This window comes from Limulus polyphemus, unplaced genomic scaffold (genome assembly GCF_000517525.1).
Source record: "Limulus polyphemus unplaced genomic scaffold, Limulus_polyphemus-2.1.2 Scaffold341, whole genome shotgun sequence".
Lineage (NCBI taxonomy): Eukaryota > Metazoa > Arthropoda > Merostomata > Xiphosura > Limulidae > Limulus > Limulus polyphemus.
Genome location: NW_013665951.1, coordinates 394,551 through 408,434, shown reverse-complemented (window position 1 = coordinate 408,434; position 13,884 = coordinate 394,551). Strand labels below are relative to the sequence as shown.

The 13,884-nt window shown below is 30.8% G+C and overlaps 2 protein-coding genes across 3 annotated transcripts in view; one reads left to right on the top strand and one right to left on the bottom strand.

The window, feature by feature from the left end:
• The window catches only part of LOC106457518, an 18,638-nt gene extending 15,088 nt beyond the window's left edge, over nt 1–3,550 (bottom strand). The window contains exons 1-2 of one of the 2 annotated variants that reach the window (XM_013916944.2): nt 2,947–3,550; nt 179–477 (exon numbers count right to left, since the gene is read on the bottom strand). In XM_013916944.2, the coding sequence (XP_013772398.1) occupies nt 179–477; nt 2,947–3,058 (411 nt within the window). In that variant the 5' untranslated portion in view covers nt 3,059–3,550. Of the gene's footprint in view, nt 1–178; nt 478–2,068; nt 2,160–2,946 lie in introns of those variants that run through there. The other variant, XM_022383484.1, reaches the window with a different exon arrangement.
• Nucleotides 3,551–7,198: 3,648 nt separating this feature from the next.
• Nucleotides 7,199–11,468, top strand: LOC106457517 (dehydrogenase/reductase SDR family member 11-like). The gene is made up of 5 exons (XM_013916943.2): nt 7,199–7,568; nt 9,432–9,588; nt 10,193–10,287; nt 10,531–10,657; nt 10,986–11,468. The coding sequence occupies exons 1-5, from the start codon at nt 7,381–7,383 to the stop codon at nt 11,184–11,186; spliced, it is 768 nt and encodes a 255-aa protein (XP_013772397.1). The 5' UTR covers nt 7,199–7,380; the 3' UTR covers nt 11,187–11,468.
• Nucleotides 11,469–13,884: the final 2,416 nt, after the last annotated feature.

Genomic DNA, 13,884 nt, shown 5'->3' with positions numbered 1-13,884 from the left:
AAACAGGTCCACTTCACCCAGCTGAGTAACTCTATTTTTTTCTTTTTTTTTTGAGAATTCCACTCCTGGATAAATTTTAATTTGGTAAGCTTTTAAAATTCATCTTACTAAATATAAGAGATATAACATACCTAGTATGCCTCCATACTATGTTATCTGAGTACAAATACACACCTACCATTAATTTTAGCTCAGCCATAAGGTTGCTAAAAAGTTTCAAAGACACAAAATGGAACACATTATGTTGACTTTCTAGAAGCTCCACAACCATGTTCAATACATCAGGATCCCATGGAATATCTGCCAGTTGTACCTTTTCACAACTGAAGAAATGTGGTTTATTCAGAGATTGTTGGAACATTTCCAAAAAAGTCAGAAATAAAAATGCTGTTTGAGGCTGGCATTCTTTGTTCACTGTTGGTCCTCCTCTGTAGCAGACTAGATTGACCAAACCATTCATCTCCTGGGTAAGAATTTCTGAAAAAATTAATAACATTTAATATAAAAAAAACTTCATCAAAAATCCTTTAATTTTCCATTATTTACCTTCTAATTTTGTGCTAGGTTTTTTTTAACATTGACAAAGAAATAAATAGTAATAGTTTTCTATTCTTGAAATTATAAATCATGCAGTATTGAACAAATACTGAAAAAGGTATTTTGTGGTTCATCAACAAGGAGTCCTTCACATGCTACATACATCAACAGTCAGAATGTAAACATGACTGAATGGTTCTTACATGTAACTTGATCTTTACCACAAAAGGCAAGTATCTCCCTGTAAAACATTCAGAGAATAACTTACTAATAGCAAGACCACATGATAAACCACAATTCCAAACAAACTGAAGTAATAAACAAAACAACAGAGACGTCAAAGTACACAATACACATTGGAAAGATACTTTTCTGATGAAATAGGTAAGAATTTTAGAAGACAACAAGTTACAATAAGTTACTATAAAATATGATTAGCTGGATAACTGGTGCATAGAGACAAACAGTTAAGTAAGCAAAAAAAAGATCTGAACAGGAGCAGTAATATGTATGTAATATACAATAAACTGTGGATTTGTCATACAAATCATAACATGTGCTCAAAAATTATATCACGTCCAGGGAATGTAAAAATTCTCAGTGCCCCATAAATAAGTCAACTTCTTAAATAAAAACTCTAAAGCCAGCCCAATAACTACAGTGCAGGATACATACATGGTGTAAGACTAAATGTGTCATGTGAAACATGATACAAGTTTAAAAAAGTGAATTATGGTAACAACAGCTAAGCCTAAACCTGTTTTATATGAAAGTAGTAGAAGAAACTTGTTTGCTAATTCTTGAACTATCATTGATTAAAAGTACAAGAAGTCAAAGACTTAGGGAAAAAACTGAACAGCACATGACTGTTGGTCACATAAGTCAAAATGTATTTCCCCAACTGAATGGGTAAGAGTTCCATATGGCACCCCCACTCAATTTAAAAAAAAATTCATCAAAGTAATATTTATGTATTAATAAATCATATTAATAATATGATCTGATAATTTTAATACATTATTATACCACTTACTTCATTAATTAGATGTACAATATTCTTGGGGATAAACTTTACAAATGTCTTGTATAAAGGCATCAAAAAGGCTACTTTTATCAGAATATAATGTTCTCCACATGTATTCACACAAATGCTTGTCAAAGCCATGCCCCAATTTTTCTAATACGCCCCTTAAAATAAACTCTTTTCAGAATCTTTTTTATCCAGGCAAATCTACAATTTTTGGGTGGGGGTGCCATATGGAACTCTTTCCACTGAATGTAATTGTAAATTAGAAAAAGCTTGAGCCACAAAGTACTGTCAAGGAAATGTCAATAAAATGATAAATATTGTAAAGTTTTATCAGTAATTTTTGTGACAATTTTAGATCACCAGACATGTCAGAATCAGCATATGCAAAGTTATGGCTGCAGAAATGTCATACATGTATACAATGTGTGCTAAAAATTAAGCCAGTAGATAAAAAAACAATTTAAATTCAAACAGAAAAAACTGATAAATAATGTTGCTTACTAAAAATTGGTTTGCAAAGGGTTGTCAGTGCCTGGCCATCAGAAATATTGAAACCTGATTTTTTTTAGCATCATAAGCACATAGACTTACAACTAAGCCACTGGGGTGCACTAGAAATGAAGATGGCCAGTTTCAATTTTACACAAGATATTACAATTATTAAGTAGTCTGCGTACAAAAGAAAAAAATTCTTAAAGTTTTATTTTAACATATTATGTTTAAAAAATGAACTATATCCAATAAACACAATATCTTTATAGTACGATGACATCATCTTTGTTGCTATTACTACTATTCTCTAGTAGATAAACTAGTTGAAACATGACAGACTTGGTTTACAAAGTTCTAGTATATGTATGTGGTATGGTAAACCAAAGATTATATAATATATATCTTGAACAACAAATTCAAATGAAGCTTGCTTTATTTGACATGAAGCATGGTTCATGTCTCCCACCCCTAGAAATTACATTCAATTTCAAGTAAAGTCCAAAAGTTATGGATCAGTACCTCAAAATTTTCAGCAATAATAATAATATTGGTGCATGTACATACTTTTATGTTTCAATAAAGTTTTGATTATTTTACAAGCATGTTTATTTGCTTACTGTAATTTTAAATAACCAAGACGCTACTATTGCCACACTCAACACACCCCAACCTTGAGCCTTCAAATTACTGGAAGGTGTGGAGTATGTGGCCTGAAGATGATGAACATTCTGCTACCCTGATCAAAGAAAAGGCAGGTAATGAGTACAACACTGTGCCAGCAACAGGTATATAAAATTATAAACTACAGACTGAAACACTATTATACGTTATATAACTTTATAAGGCATTATTATCCAAATACTTATGTAGTACTATGATTGACTTACCCCTAATAACTTTTTGCATACGATGTTTACAAGCATGTTCAAAAATCCATGCCTTAACACCTGAAAGTGAAGAATCTGAGGAATCCATCCTTCCCTCAATTTTCCCAACCATCTTAGTAATAGTAATTTTTAGTAAACTGTATTGTATCGCTTTTAATAAACATCAATCTCAAAAACCCCTAGTCTGGTAAGCCTAATCTTAGACTAGTTAAGACCGACACACGATTTAAGTTTTAACTTTAACCTATAACAGTACAAGTTATAACTTAATCTTAAGCCAGTCTTTCAATCTTAGTTAGAACTGACACAGTAATCACTGAATCATGACTGATACTAAATGATAGTGATAAGTTATTGTTATAACTCGCTGCGTTAGTGCCGTGATACAATTTATTTATACATACAGCGTTATTTTATCTTTAGAATAAATAATTGCTATTAAAGTCACCACACGAAACTAAAGTAATAGCAGCAATAACCACGGTATGTATTAACAACAACGGTAGATTTATTAACTTCCCGACTAACAAAGCAAATGCAACACACACAAATCACATCCGGGACGCCATTGTACAATTCTAATTTCAAATAGCAGTATAGCTTTATTTATATCATGGCGTCTAATATGTTCCAGAGCCCAAATTAACAGATCAAAATATTTGTTTGGTGTGTATGCCTTTTACAAGCTGGTGAAGCATGATTACAGTTATACTTGTCATAATACATTAGTATTAGGTCTATTACATTTTTAAACACTACATTCTTTATCTAGTCTCTAAAGGATTTTAAAAGATTAGAAGAGTGTATAATAACAGTATTCCAACATACAATATTTGTAATATCTATTGCCGACGACGCGTTTCGCTCAGTCAAGAGCTTTTCAGGCTAGCTGGGATACAACAAACACATAAATTGTCAGAACACTAATTATATAAGCTAGTTGATACAACAGCAGTTGTTATAGCGTGTACACCTTTTACAAGGTAATCCCAATCAGCCTGAAGAGCTCTGGATTGAGCGAAACGCGTCGTCGGCGATGGATATGACAAATATAGTATTTTGGAATACTATTATTATACACTCTTCTAATTCTTTAAAATCCTCAAAGGAACTAGATAAAGAATGTAGCGTTTAAAAAATGTAATAGGTGTCTTATGACAAATATAAGATCAAAGGATTTGTTTGTTAATTTTTAGCACAAACCTTTAAAATGGGCTATCTTTTGGTGCCCAACACATTAACACTCAATAACTAACTCATTAAATGACATTTATATCATGACTCATTTCCTAAATGGTACAGGAAGTTTCTAGATTTTGGCATAACAACTAGCTTCTTCTTGCAAACAAACATTTAAATTAAAATGTTACAAATGTAACTTACAACAATAACAATAGACCTCAGTTTCTTATTGCATAAAAGATGATGAATTGCACTAGTTACCTTATTTAGCAAACAGGAATAATACAGATTAAGGATGTTACCATCTGCTGGTGTTATCTGATTTGCCAACAATAATAGCTCAGCTTGCTAATTAATTGCTTTATTATTCCTGTAAGCAAACCATATAATTGTTTAATTGCATGATTCTCCATTCCCTCACATAGAAAGAAAACGTTTAGTAACCATAGAGTTGTATCTTTAACACCAGAGTGTGCACTTGTCACGTAACGCTGTGACGACAAGGGGAATCCGCTGCCATTATCAAAACGGGCAGGAGTCAAAAGATCTGCTAAAGAAAGAAATGAAATGTTAAAGAACCCATGTCTGCTCAAATCGAGAGAAGAAGAAGAAGGCCGTCTCTTTTCACAAGTGTATATATATATATATATTTCACCAATTTACTGACAATACAACCATTAGAGACAAAACTTATTAATGTTTTGAGAAAGTTATTATACACTATTGTTACGTATCTGCTTGTTTGATAATTTCCGGTAAAAATTCTTTCCGAGTGACTTCAGCAATACAAGCCCCTTCTTGATTAAAACTAGTTTATTCTTTCTCGTTACAAACTTTGTAATACACAGAATTTCCACAGTCACTTTAAACTTAACTACTTTTATAAACACACGCTACAATTCATAGCGGTTCACACACTTTAGTTACGGTTTGACTCGATTATCTCTATCTTCAATCTCTCTATCTATGCCTGTCTCTGCAATTCTATCTGGCTTTATTTGCCGGGCTTATATACTAAAAATAAGGGCACCTGGAACAGACTGAAATTGCCAGGACAATTCAGGATCCTTTGAGAATCTCATCATGTGTTACCAGAGTCACGTGACTTCCGCTGTTGTAACATTAGCACTAACAATGTACATTTATTTGTCGTGTAGTCTAGCAGAGGGTGTACATGAATAGATTAGTCAGAGATCTGTGCTCAGGAGTAGAAATAATGGGGTTTGAAAGTCCCTCAAAATATTTGTGCTGCCAGAGGGTCCAGAACTCATGTGGTGTTTGATCATTTATGATATAGCCATCTAAAGCCTTAATAACAAATGTTTAATTGACATTAAACAAAATGCTAAGATTTAAACTGTATAACCTTGTTGACAAGAATTTGTCAATGTTAAGATATCAATTGTCGTTTCGCAGCCCTATATTCAGCGACAGTAATGTACAGTATGAACAATATTTGAAGGTTTAATTAGGTACAATATCATGAATGTAATTGTAATATGTGATAGACAAAATGTTAAAGATGTGAAAGTCACTGTCCTAGCTATGGATGGGAGCAAAGATTTCTAAATAGACTAGATCATAGCTGAGCAGGTATGCTATGAAAAAATAAATAAATTGCTGCAGTTCTCTTCCCTATACGACACCTAGTGATATCTCTCCCTCCTTTTTATGCAGGTATAAATTAAATTAAATTATCCTAGTAAATGTTGAAATATCATTTGCCAGAAACTACTTTTTAGTAGTATATATATAGTAATATAAATATATGGGTGTTGGGCTAAGAATTATTTTACAGTAGGGTCTATGACTTGTTGGCGATAAATTCGACAGTAAACAAACAGCACGCATTCCACTTATTATTAGAATAATATATTCAAAGTAAGTTAAACACATGTACAATAATTCTCTGCACTACGGAGATCATAGTTGTATCTTAAACACTATACAGTTCTCTTCTTCTTTTCAAAAGTCTACATAGGCCAATTCAATTACTTTAGAATTCAGTTGACAAGCCGAAATATTTTTCTCTATTTCTATCGCAATAGTATCCGTGTATAATTCACTTAAGCTGTCGCGTGTTGTATCCTTAACTTCCAATAATCGTCTGCTTTTGGTCAAAGTCAACACAAGCAGGTTCAGTTAGCTTAGAACACCCATTGACGAGACAAATTATTTTCAATATCTCTTTTGAACTGTTAATTTCACTCTAACATATCAACCATTAGGTCTTTCACTCCTACGATGGTTAACTTTGCATTTTATACTTTTTCTTTGATCGAAATCTTCTTTCACGTGACTTTACTTTTACTCTCTCTCTGTTCCTGCTCATCTGGTCACAGCTATTTATACGTCTATCACTTAGGCCTTCTAGAAATTTGGATAGCCTCGACTCCAATGAATTACAGACACAAAATTAATTAATTAATAATGCTGCACTAAACAGTGTTTTATATCTGACATCATTATTAAGCAAACATAAGCAACATAATTAAATTTGATTATTGGTAGGAATAAAAAACTTGGTTGTCTTAAACATGACCATATTATATGAAACTCTCTCTCAATATTTTTCATGTGGTACATAGTAAGATCTTGGAGACATTCAAAGATTTCACTTCCAACTATGAAAAATAAAATCATTTAAAAAATTTTCTTTTTTAACTATAGGGCGGGGACACATAGTACGTCCCTCGTTCTACAATTTTCTCAGTAAATGAGCAATAAATACTAGACCCAACACAACAGTTTGCGGAACTTTTCACTACTTTAACTTTGATATTTAAAACAATGTAATTTCCAACTAAGATTCTAAACTATCTCATACTTAAGTTTATTTGAGTGATGGAAATGAACAATACAGCTAACTATTTTATGCGTTTTTGTTTTAATAATCTATTATAGATTACATACAACACAAGCATCTGTAAACATGCTTTCTTTAGCATTTTAAGTTTAAGGGCATCAGTTACATATATTTTAACGAGCTTTTAATAGTTTTTTAATTCATTTTATTAACACATTTTTTAAATATTTAAAAATATGATTATTGTAAAGGAACACCCTCGCCCTCTCTCTCTCCAGTAGGCATGGAAATATCTGGGGTATTTCCGTAGAACTGGAAGACGTAGTAGCCTTTGACATAATAAGATACGTATTCGTACGCCACTAGCATTAGACCTTTTAATAACAGTAGCCAGGTGCTAGAAGCTCATTCTTTATTATTCGCGCTTTTTTCGTAAAATAGTGACAATGCAGAGATGGGTTGGCCGTGTTGCACTTGTTACCGGAGCTTCAGTAGGTATTGGTGCGGAAATTTGTCGAGTATTTGTAAAGCATGGAATGAAGGTTGTCGGATGTGCTCGTGATGTAGATAAAATTCGATCCATTTGTGAACAAGAAGATATAAAGTCAGCAAAGGGTTCTCTAATGCCGATCAAGTAAGTTTAATTTATAAATTATATTCACACACCTACGCGCGGAGTCGCTTGAACCTCCTGTTTTTGTGATGTAAACAAATTATGTTTATACTTTTATAATTATAACTTATAGCACAGCTGCTTAAGCTAAGATGTTTAGTATGATCTACTAGTACTAAAGAGCCTTTCAGTTTAAAGTGTCATTTCAAGAAATATTAAATAGAATAAGTTAATGAATTACAGCCTTGCAATATGCATTCTGTCAAACTGAATTGTTCACATTAGCTATCAAATGATAAAAGCAAAAAAATCATTGTAACCTTATTATCATTAAGACAAGTCTTGCCCCTTGTTAGTGTTACCTGAATACCAACGTATTGGAAAGAATGTAGAAATTGGCTATTACTATTAGAATGATACGTGGTTTATATTTGGGGTAATACTAATAGGCTTGAGCTTTTGAAGCCCAAATGCAGGTTCATTCTTTGACTGATTCATCAAAACTGTACTAAGTACATTACCCAAATACATCCTAATGCACGAGAAAAAACATAGCCTCTAATTTATTTAATATTCTACAAGTTGCATTAAAATATAAACTTTATGACATTTACTGTAGATCTGTCACTAGTATTCATATAATTATGTTTTCAGAAGGCATAAAGACAACTTATTTTATAAAAAGTTAAATAGTATAAGTTTGCAGTTATAAGTACTTTTAAAAGCATGCAAAATATGTATCCTGTTAGTGTAAATTACTTCTCCACCTGAAGTAATGCAGTGAAGAAACTGTGTGTATTGAAGTCCTCACCTGGTGTATTGGATAATAATCCAATAGCACAGTTTCACACAAAAGTGCATTGCAGAATCATTGTGTATTCTAGTTTCCTTATCTATTGTACTGAGAACAAATTTGGAATGTAAATTTTGCACTTTGTACACTGAACAGTCATATTGTAATTTGGCATGTTTTCCTATGACATTCCCTCTTTAGAAAGTAGGATCATTTACAGTCTTTCAGTTATTATGAATTTCATCAGTGTCATGGAATTTTTTTTTTTAAATAACAGTTAAACACCATTTGTTCAAAACTTTTCAAGCTCTTAGGATCTAACCTCAACATCGAGAGCTTTACTTTCTCCAAAACATCTTTCTTTTCAGAAGATAATACTTTAAGAAAAGCTTCCTCCACACTCTAAAGAAATTAACCAAAGAAAGTATCTCTTTTTTTCTTCATAATCAGGAAAAATACAGGTCAAAAAGTTTACCTTTATTCCGTACTAAAATTTCTGAGAAATGTTTTTAAAAACAAAAATTAACCATCTCTCTCACTTGGCAATCCAGATTAGCATAAGAGCTGTTACATCAAATTATGTTTTAAGTATTTCATTTCACAGTCTTTCTTTTCATTAACAATAGCTTTCTTTGCTTTTTAGGATATTTTCTATAAACTCTAGCATCTCGTTTTTTGAAAGTAAGTTTTCCTTATTTTTGTAATTTGTTTTTATCACTCATTAGTAATCTATTTCTCCTATACGTCTATTTGTGCATGTGCTTTAATTGGAATACAAATTTCTTTTTTCAGCTACTTAGATGAAATTACTAAAAATATACAAAGGTTCATTAAGATTTTTCCAACTTAGACTGGCTACTAACCTTTTCCCCATTCTTTGTTCCTTTTTTCTGAATTTTAACAAATTCCAAATTTTGATACAACATTTATGAAATATTTATTTAAAGATTATTATTCTTTTCATGTTCATATTTCAATCATTAACTGTTCTTAACATTTCTAGTTAATGTATTTGTAAATTATTTTAAGACATTTTTGAAAACTTAAAAAGCTTTTGTTTTATCTCTAAAAATGTTTTCTTTTTTTATCAGATGTGACCTGACAAAAGAAAATGAAATCTTGAGTATGTTTGAAGAGATCAGAAAAACTTATGGTTGTGTTGACTTGTGCATTAACAATGCTGGAATTTCTGAAATTAATACTACCTTACTTGAGGGTGATACAGACTCGTGGAGACGAATGTTAGAGGTAAAATTTGAACATTTGTACTTATTTTTTAAATTGTTGTATCTAAACTTACTTGTATCATATTGTTTTTGATCTTAGGTGTCTGTAGAGAATAGTAAATTTATTTTTCTATTAAATATTTAAATATCACTTTTTTTTTCTTTTCAGTAAATGTTTTCTTAAAATATTACATATTATGTTATCCATTTCAATCAAATATACGTGTATTATTATTTTTAAGTTATTTTATAAATATCTCTTGAAGCTCTATAATTAAAGGCTACAGCAGCCTGTTTCAGTGGAACTTTAGTTAGGTGTGAGAACTTTAATAGACTGCAAATACCTGTTAAATGAAAAGAATACTATGTTTGGGGAATCAGTAGGCTTTTATTTACTATATATAGTCTTTGTTAAAGAGACCTTAAGTCAATCTTAAGTAGTATGTATTCTTTCATTCATTTTGCTTTATTTTACCATTATCACTTTTACATTGAATAACTGGTGAAATGTTCTAAAGACAATAACATTTGCCGGATTAAACTAAAATAATGTTTACTTTTAAATGAGAATTTTATCACTTATTATATTATCCATTTCAATCAAATATACGTGTATTATTTGTTAGGTGAATGTAATCGGCCTCTGCATCTGTACAAGAGAGAGTGTTAAGCTTATGAGAGAAAATAACATCAATGATGGCCAGATTATCCATATTAGTAGGTAAGAAAACAAGTTTTGTCACTGTAATTTATAATACTTCTGAAAGTATTTTATGCACTATTGGTTTTTATAACTAGATTTTGTATAATACACAAGTTTTTAATAGAAAAGAATCAAATTTTGTACATGTTTCAAAAAATTTTAGATTAGAAATGTCAAAAATTGCTATAGTATGTGGTTAAAACAAAGTAGTTTATGAATATTCTTGTCTGATGATGCACCCTTTGTTTTTTTCACCGACAGCATGTCTGCATATCGGATTGCACCAGGAGGTTTTGCTTTTTATTCGGGAACCAAGAGTATGGTGAAAGCATTAGCAGAAGGACTCCGAAATGAATTGCGAGCTGCTAAGAGTGGAATACGTGTAGCTGTAAGTATAGATTTCGTGGTAGCATGAATTAATTTTACATATTTATACAATAAATACAACATTTTTTTATTTTGTAACTGTATATTTTCATTGTTCATAAAGTTTTAAATTTGTATAAAAAAGAAGCGTATAAAATGTAAAACAGGTTGATGTAAGTTATTTAATATTATATAATTATTCAAAGATTTACTGCTATGAACAAATATTCTCAAAAAAGAAGTACTTGTTTTTTAATTATTGCAAAATTAGATGAGCTGTAAATTTTTTTTTTTTCCCTCTGAGAATTGTTTCACGCAATTTCACTTATTTTGTTTTCATTCTTCATCAGTGCATCAGTCCAGGGATGGTTGACACTGAATTTCACAAACGTTTGTTCAAAGATAATCCTGAAGAAGCAAAACGTCGGGTTTCTCAGTTCACCTGTTTGAAAGCAGAAGACATTGCTCGAGCAGTTGTTAACATCCTTGAGATGCAGCCACATGTAGATATCAATGACATTTTAATTCGTCCCACAGAACAACCTTTTTAAATTCCTAACGTCGGGTTTCTCAGTTCACCTGTTTGAAAGCAGAAGACATTGCTCGAGCAGTTGTGAAAATCCTTGGGATGCAGCCACACGAAGATATCAATGACGTTTTAAAATCGTCTCACGGAACAACCTTTTTAAATTTTTAATGTGACGATTAAAATAATATTGTGACAACTGCTTTCATTTCTTTTTTTTTTCTACATTTGAATTCACACAAAGTCTAGTTCCTTATAAGTATAACAAATAATGATTTCATTGAATAAAATCCTTGTATTAAAAATATTGAGTAATTAATTATGGCATTTTAACTTTTTGTTTTCATTAACTACTTTTTATGAAAAAAAAAATTGAAAAAATTACATTTAATTAGAAGTTCTAAGAAGCAACTTATTTTACAATATATATATATATATATATATATATATAATGTTGTTATTTAAACTAGCTTTTTGGAAGGTTAAAGGAAAAAGTGTGCCAACCAAAAGTCCATGTCCAAATGGATGGATATGGGAATTTAATAATTAATAAATTAAGAATTGCTAGTATACACAAATATATAATTTAGTAGTAGAATGGCAGATGCCGTAGCTATTCCAGATAAATATGAGAAAAATGTTTTAAAGCTATAAACAGATTATTATTGTCTCTTGAGCCAATACATTAATTTGACTTCAAGGTTTTCATGCTTAGGCTCACACAAATGAAAAGTATTGTTGTAAGCTATATTTCAATGTTTTAGCTTAGATGTAAGCTAGAGGACTAGACTTAGCATTATTGTTATCAAATAATTGAAAGAACCTGTTAAACCGTATAACATACTAGAAAAATAATATTGGTTGTATGAGAGATTTTGAAGGAAACTTTATTAGGGAGGAAAGGAATGTGATTGAGATGCTAAACAATTTAGAGTAATGTTTTAAGTAATACATTTTATGAAGAGCCTTTTTTTTAAGGTGCAAAAGATTTATTTTAAGTTCAATTTATTTTTTTCAGATTATTATTGTCTCTTGAGTCAATACATTAATTTGACTTCAAGGTTTTCATGCTTAGGCTCACACAAATGAAAAGTAGTGTTGTAAGCTATATTTTCAATGTTTTAACTTAGATGTAAGCTAGAAGACTAGACTTAGCATTATTGTTATCAAATAGTTGAAAGAACTTGTTAAACCATATAACATATTACAAAAATAGTATTGGTTGTATGAGAGATTTTGAAGGAAACTTTTATTAGGGAGGAAAGGAATGTGATTGAGATGCTAAACAATTTAGAGTAATGTTTTAAGTAATACATTTCATGAAGAGCCTTTTTTTTAAGGTGGAAAAGATTTTTAAAATGGGTCAGATAATTTATGGATACCCTGCAGTTGATTCTGTAAATAGAAATCTTGTAAATAAGATCAAGAACGTTACTTGGATAAGGTCCTATTTAGAGTGCTTTGTGGAGTCTTAGTTCCCATACTAAGGAATTAAATCAATTTATTGGAAAGTGCATAGATGCACAGTTTACTAGAATGGTATCTGGTTAAAAAGTCTTAGGCTGAGAGAAAGAAAACAAAGTTTTGAACTTCCTTTTCTGGAGTGCAGAATTACAGGTGATTTGGTACTCAAAGCTGTTGAGCAAAAATACTAAAAATGCAAACAATTTTTGAGATAGAAGATGAGCTTTGTAATTCCAGATGCAGATTAGCTCTTTAACAATTTATTTTTTAGTTTAAATTTATAAACATTGGAATAGTGTGATGTATACTGTTAGTTCAAAATCATATTTTGTGTTTTTGTTTTTTCAAGTTCATTTATTTATGTAAAGGGATGAATTTAATTTTGTGTTAGGTGGTGACCTTAATGGGCTAAATAGGCTTCTAAATTTTTTTAAATTTATAATTTAAATATTGTTAGTTTGTAAAAACATATCTAATATCTAAATATTCTCATGTAAAAAATATGCTTTAATGTTTTATAATAAAAAACATAACGTAATTTTGAGCTTTTAATAGGCTGGGATAAAATGACAATATTGTAGTGATTACATTTTTAAATGTTTTATGTAGGTAACAGAAATACTTCTTTAGAGGGATGTTTATTATAATTTAAATGGTAAAGACCACAAAAAAGTAAAATATTTAAGTATTTGGTCTAATGTTGCATATATGTACTAGTTTCGTTTTAGGTTCACATATCGAATATGTAACAAATAGTTTTAATTCTTTTGGTCTCCCCCCCTCTCAGTGTCAAGACTTTGGGGTTATAACGCTAAACATCGAGTTCTGATACCCGTGTTGGGCAGAACACAGACAGTACATTGTGTAGTTTTGTGCTTAACAACAAAAAGTTCTCCAGATATTTCAATTGTTTACCTGATGACAGTGTTTCGGGACATCCTAAAATGGTCAGACACGAAGCTAGTCTATCCTCATCTGATAAGTCCCTTCTTCATGATGTTTAGTGGAAGTTTTTTTTCCATCATAGAAAAATATTTATACGTTAATCGTTTTCCCATTAGAATTAGATAATATCGATTTCGCCTTGAAGAAGAATTATAGAAGATGCCATATCTATTCTACATAATATCTTAGCAGTGGTGGGACTCAAATATTTTAACAACAGATTCTCTCACTAGCGGGATATAAAAATATTAAAAATTAAAAAAAAGGGGGGGCCAAAAAGGCCCCCCCCCCCATCACTGAGAAAATAAAAATAG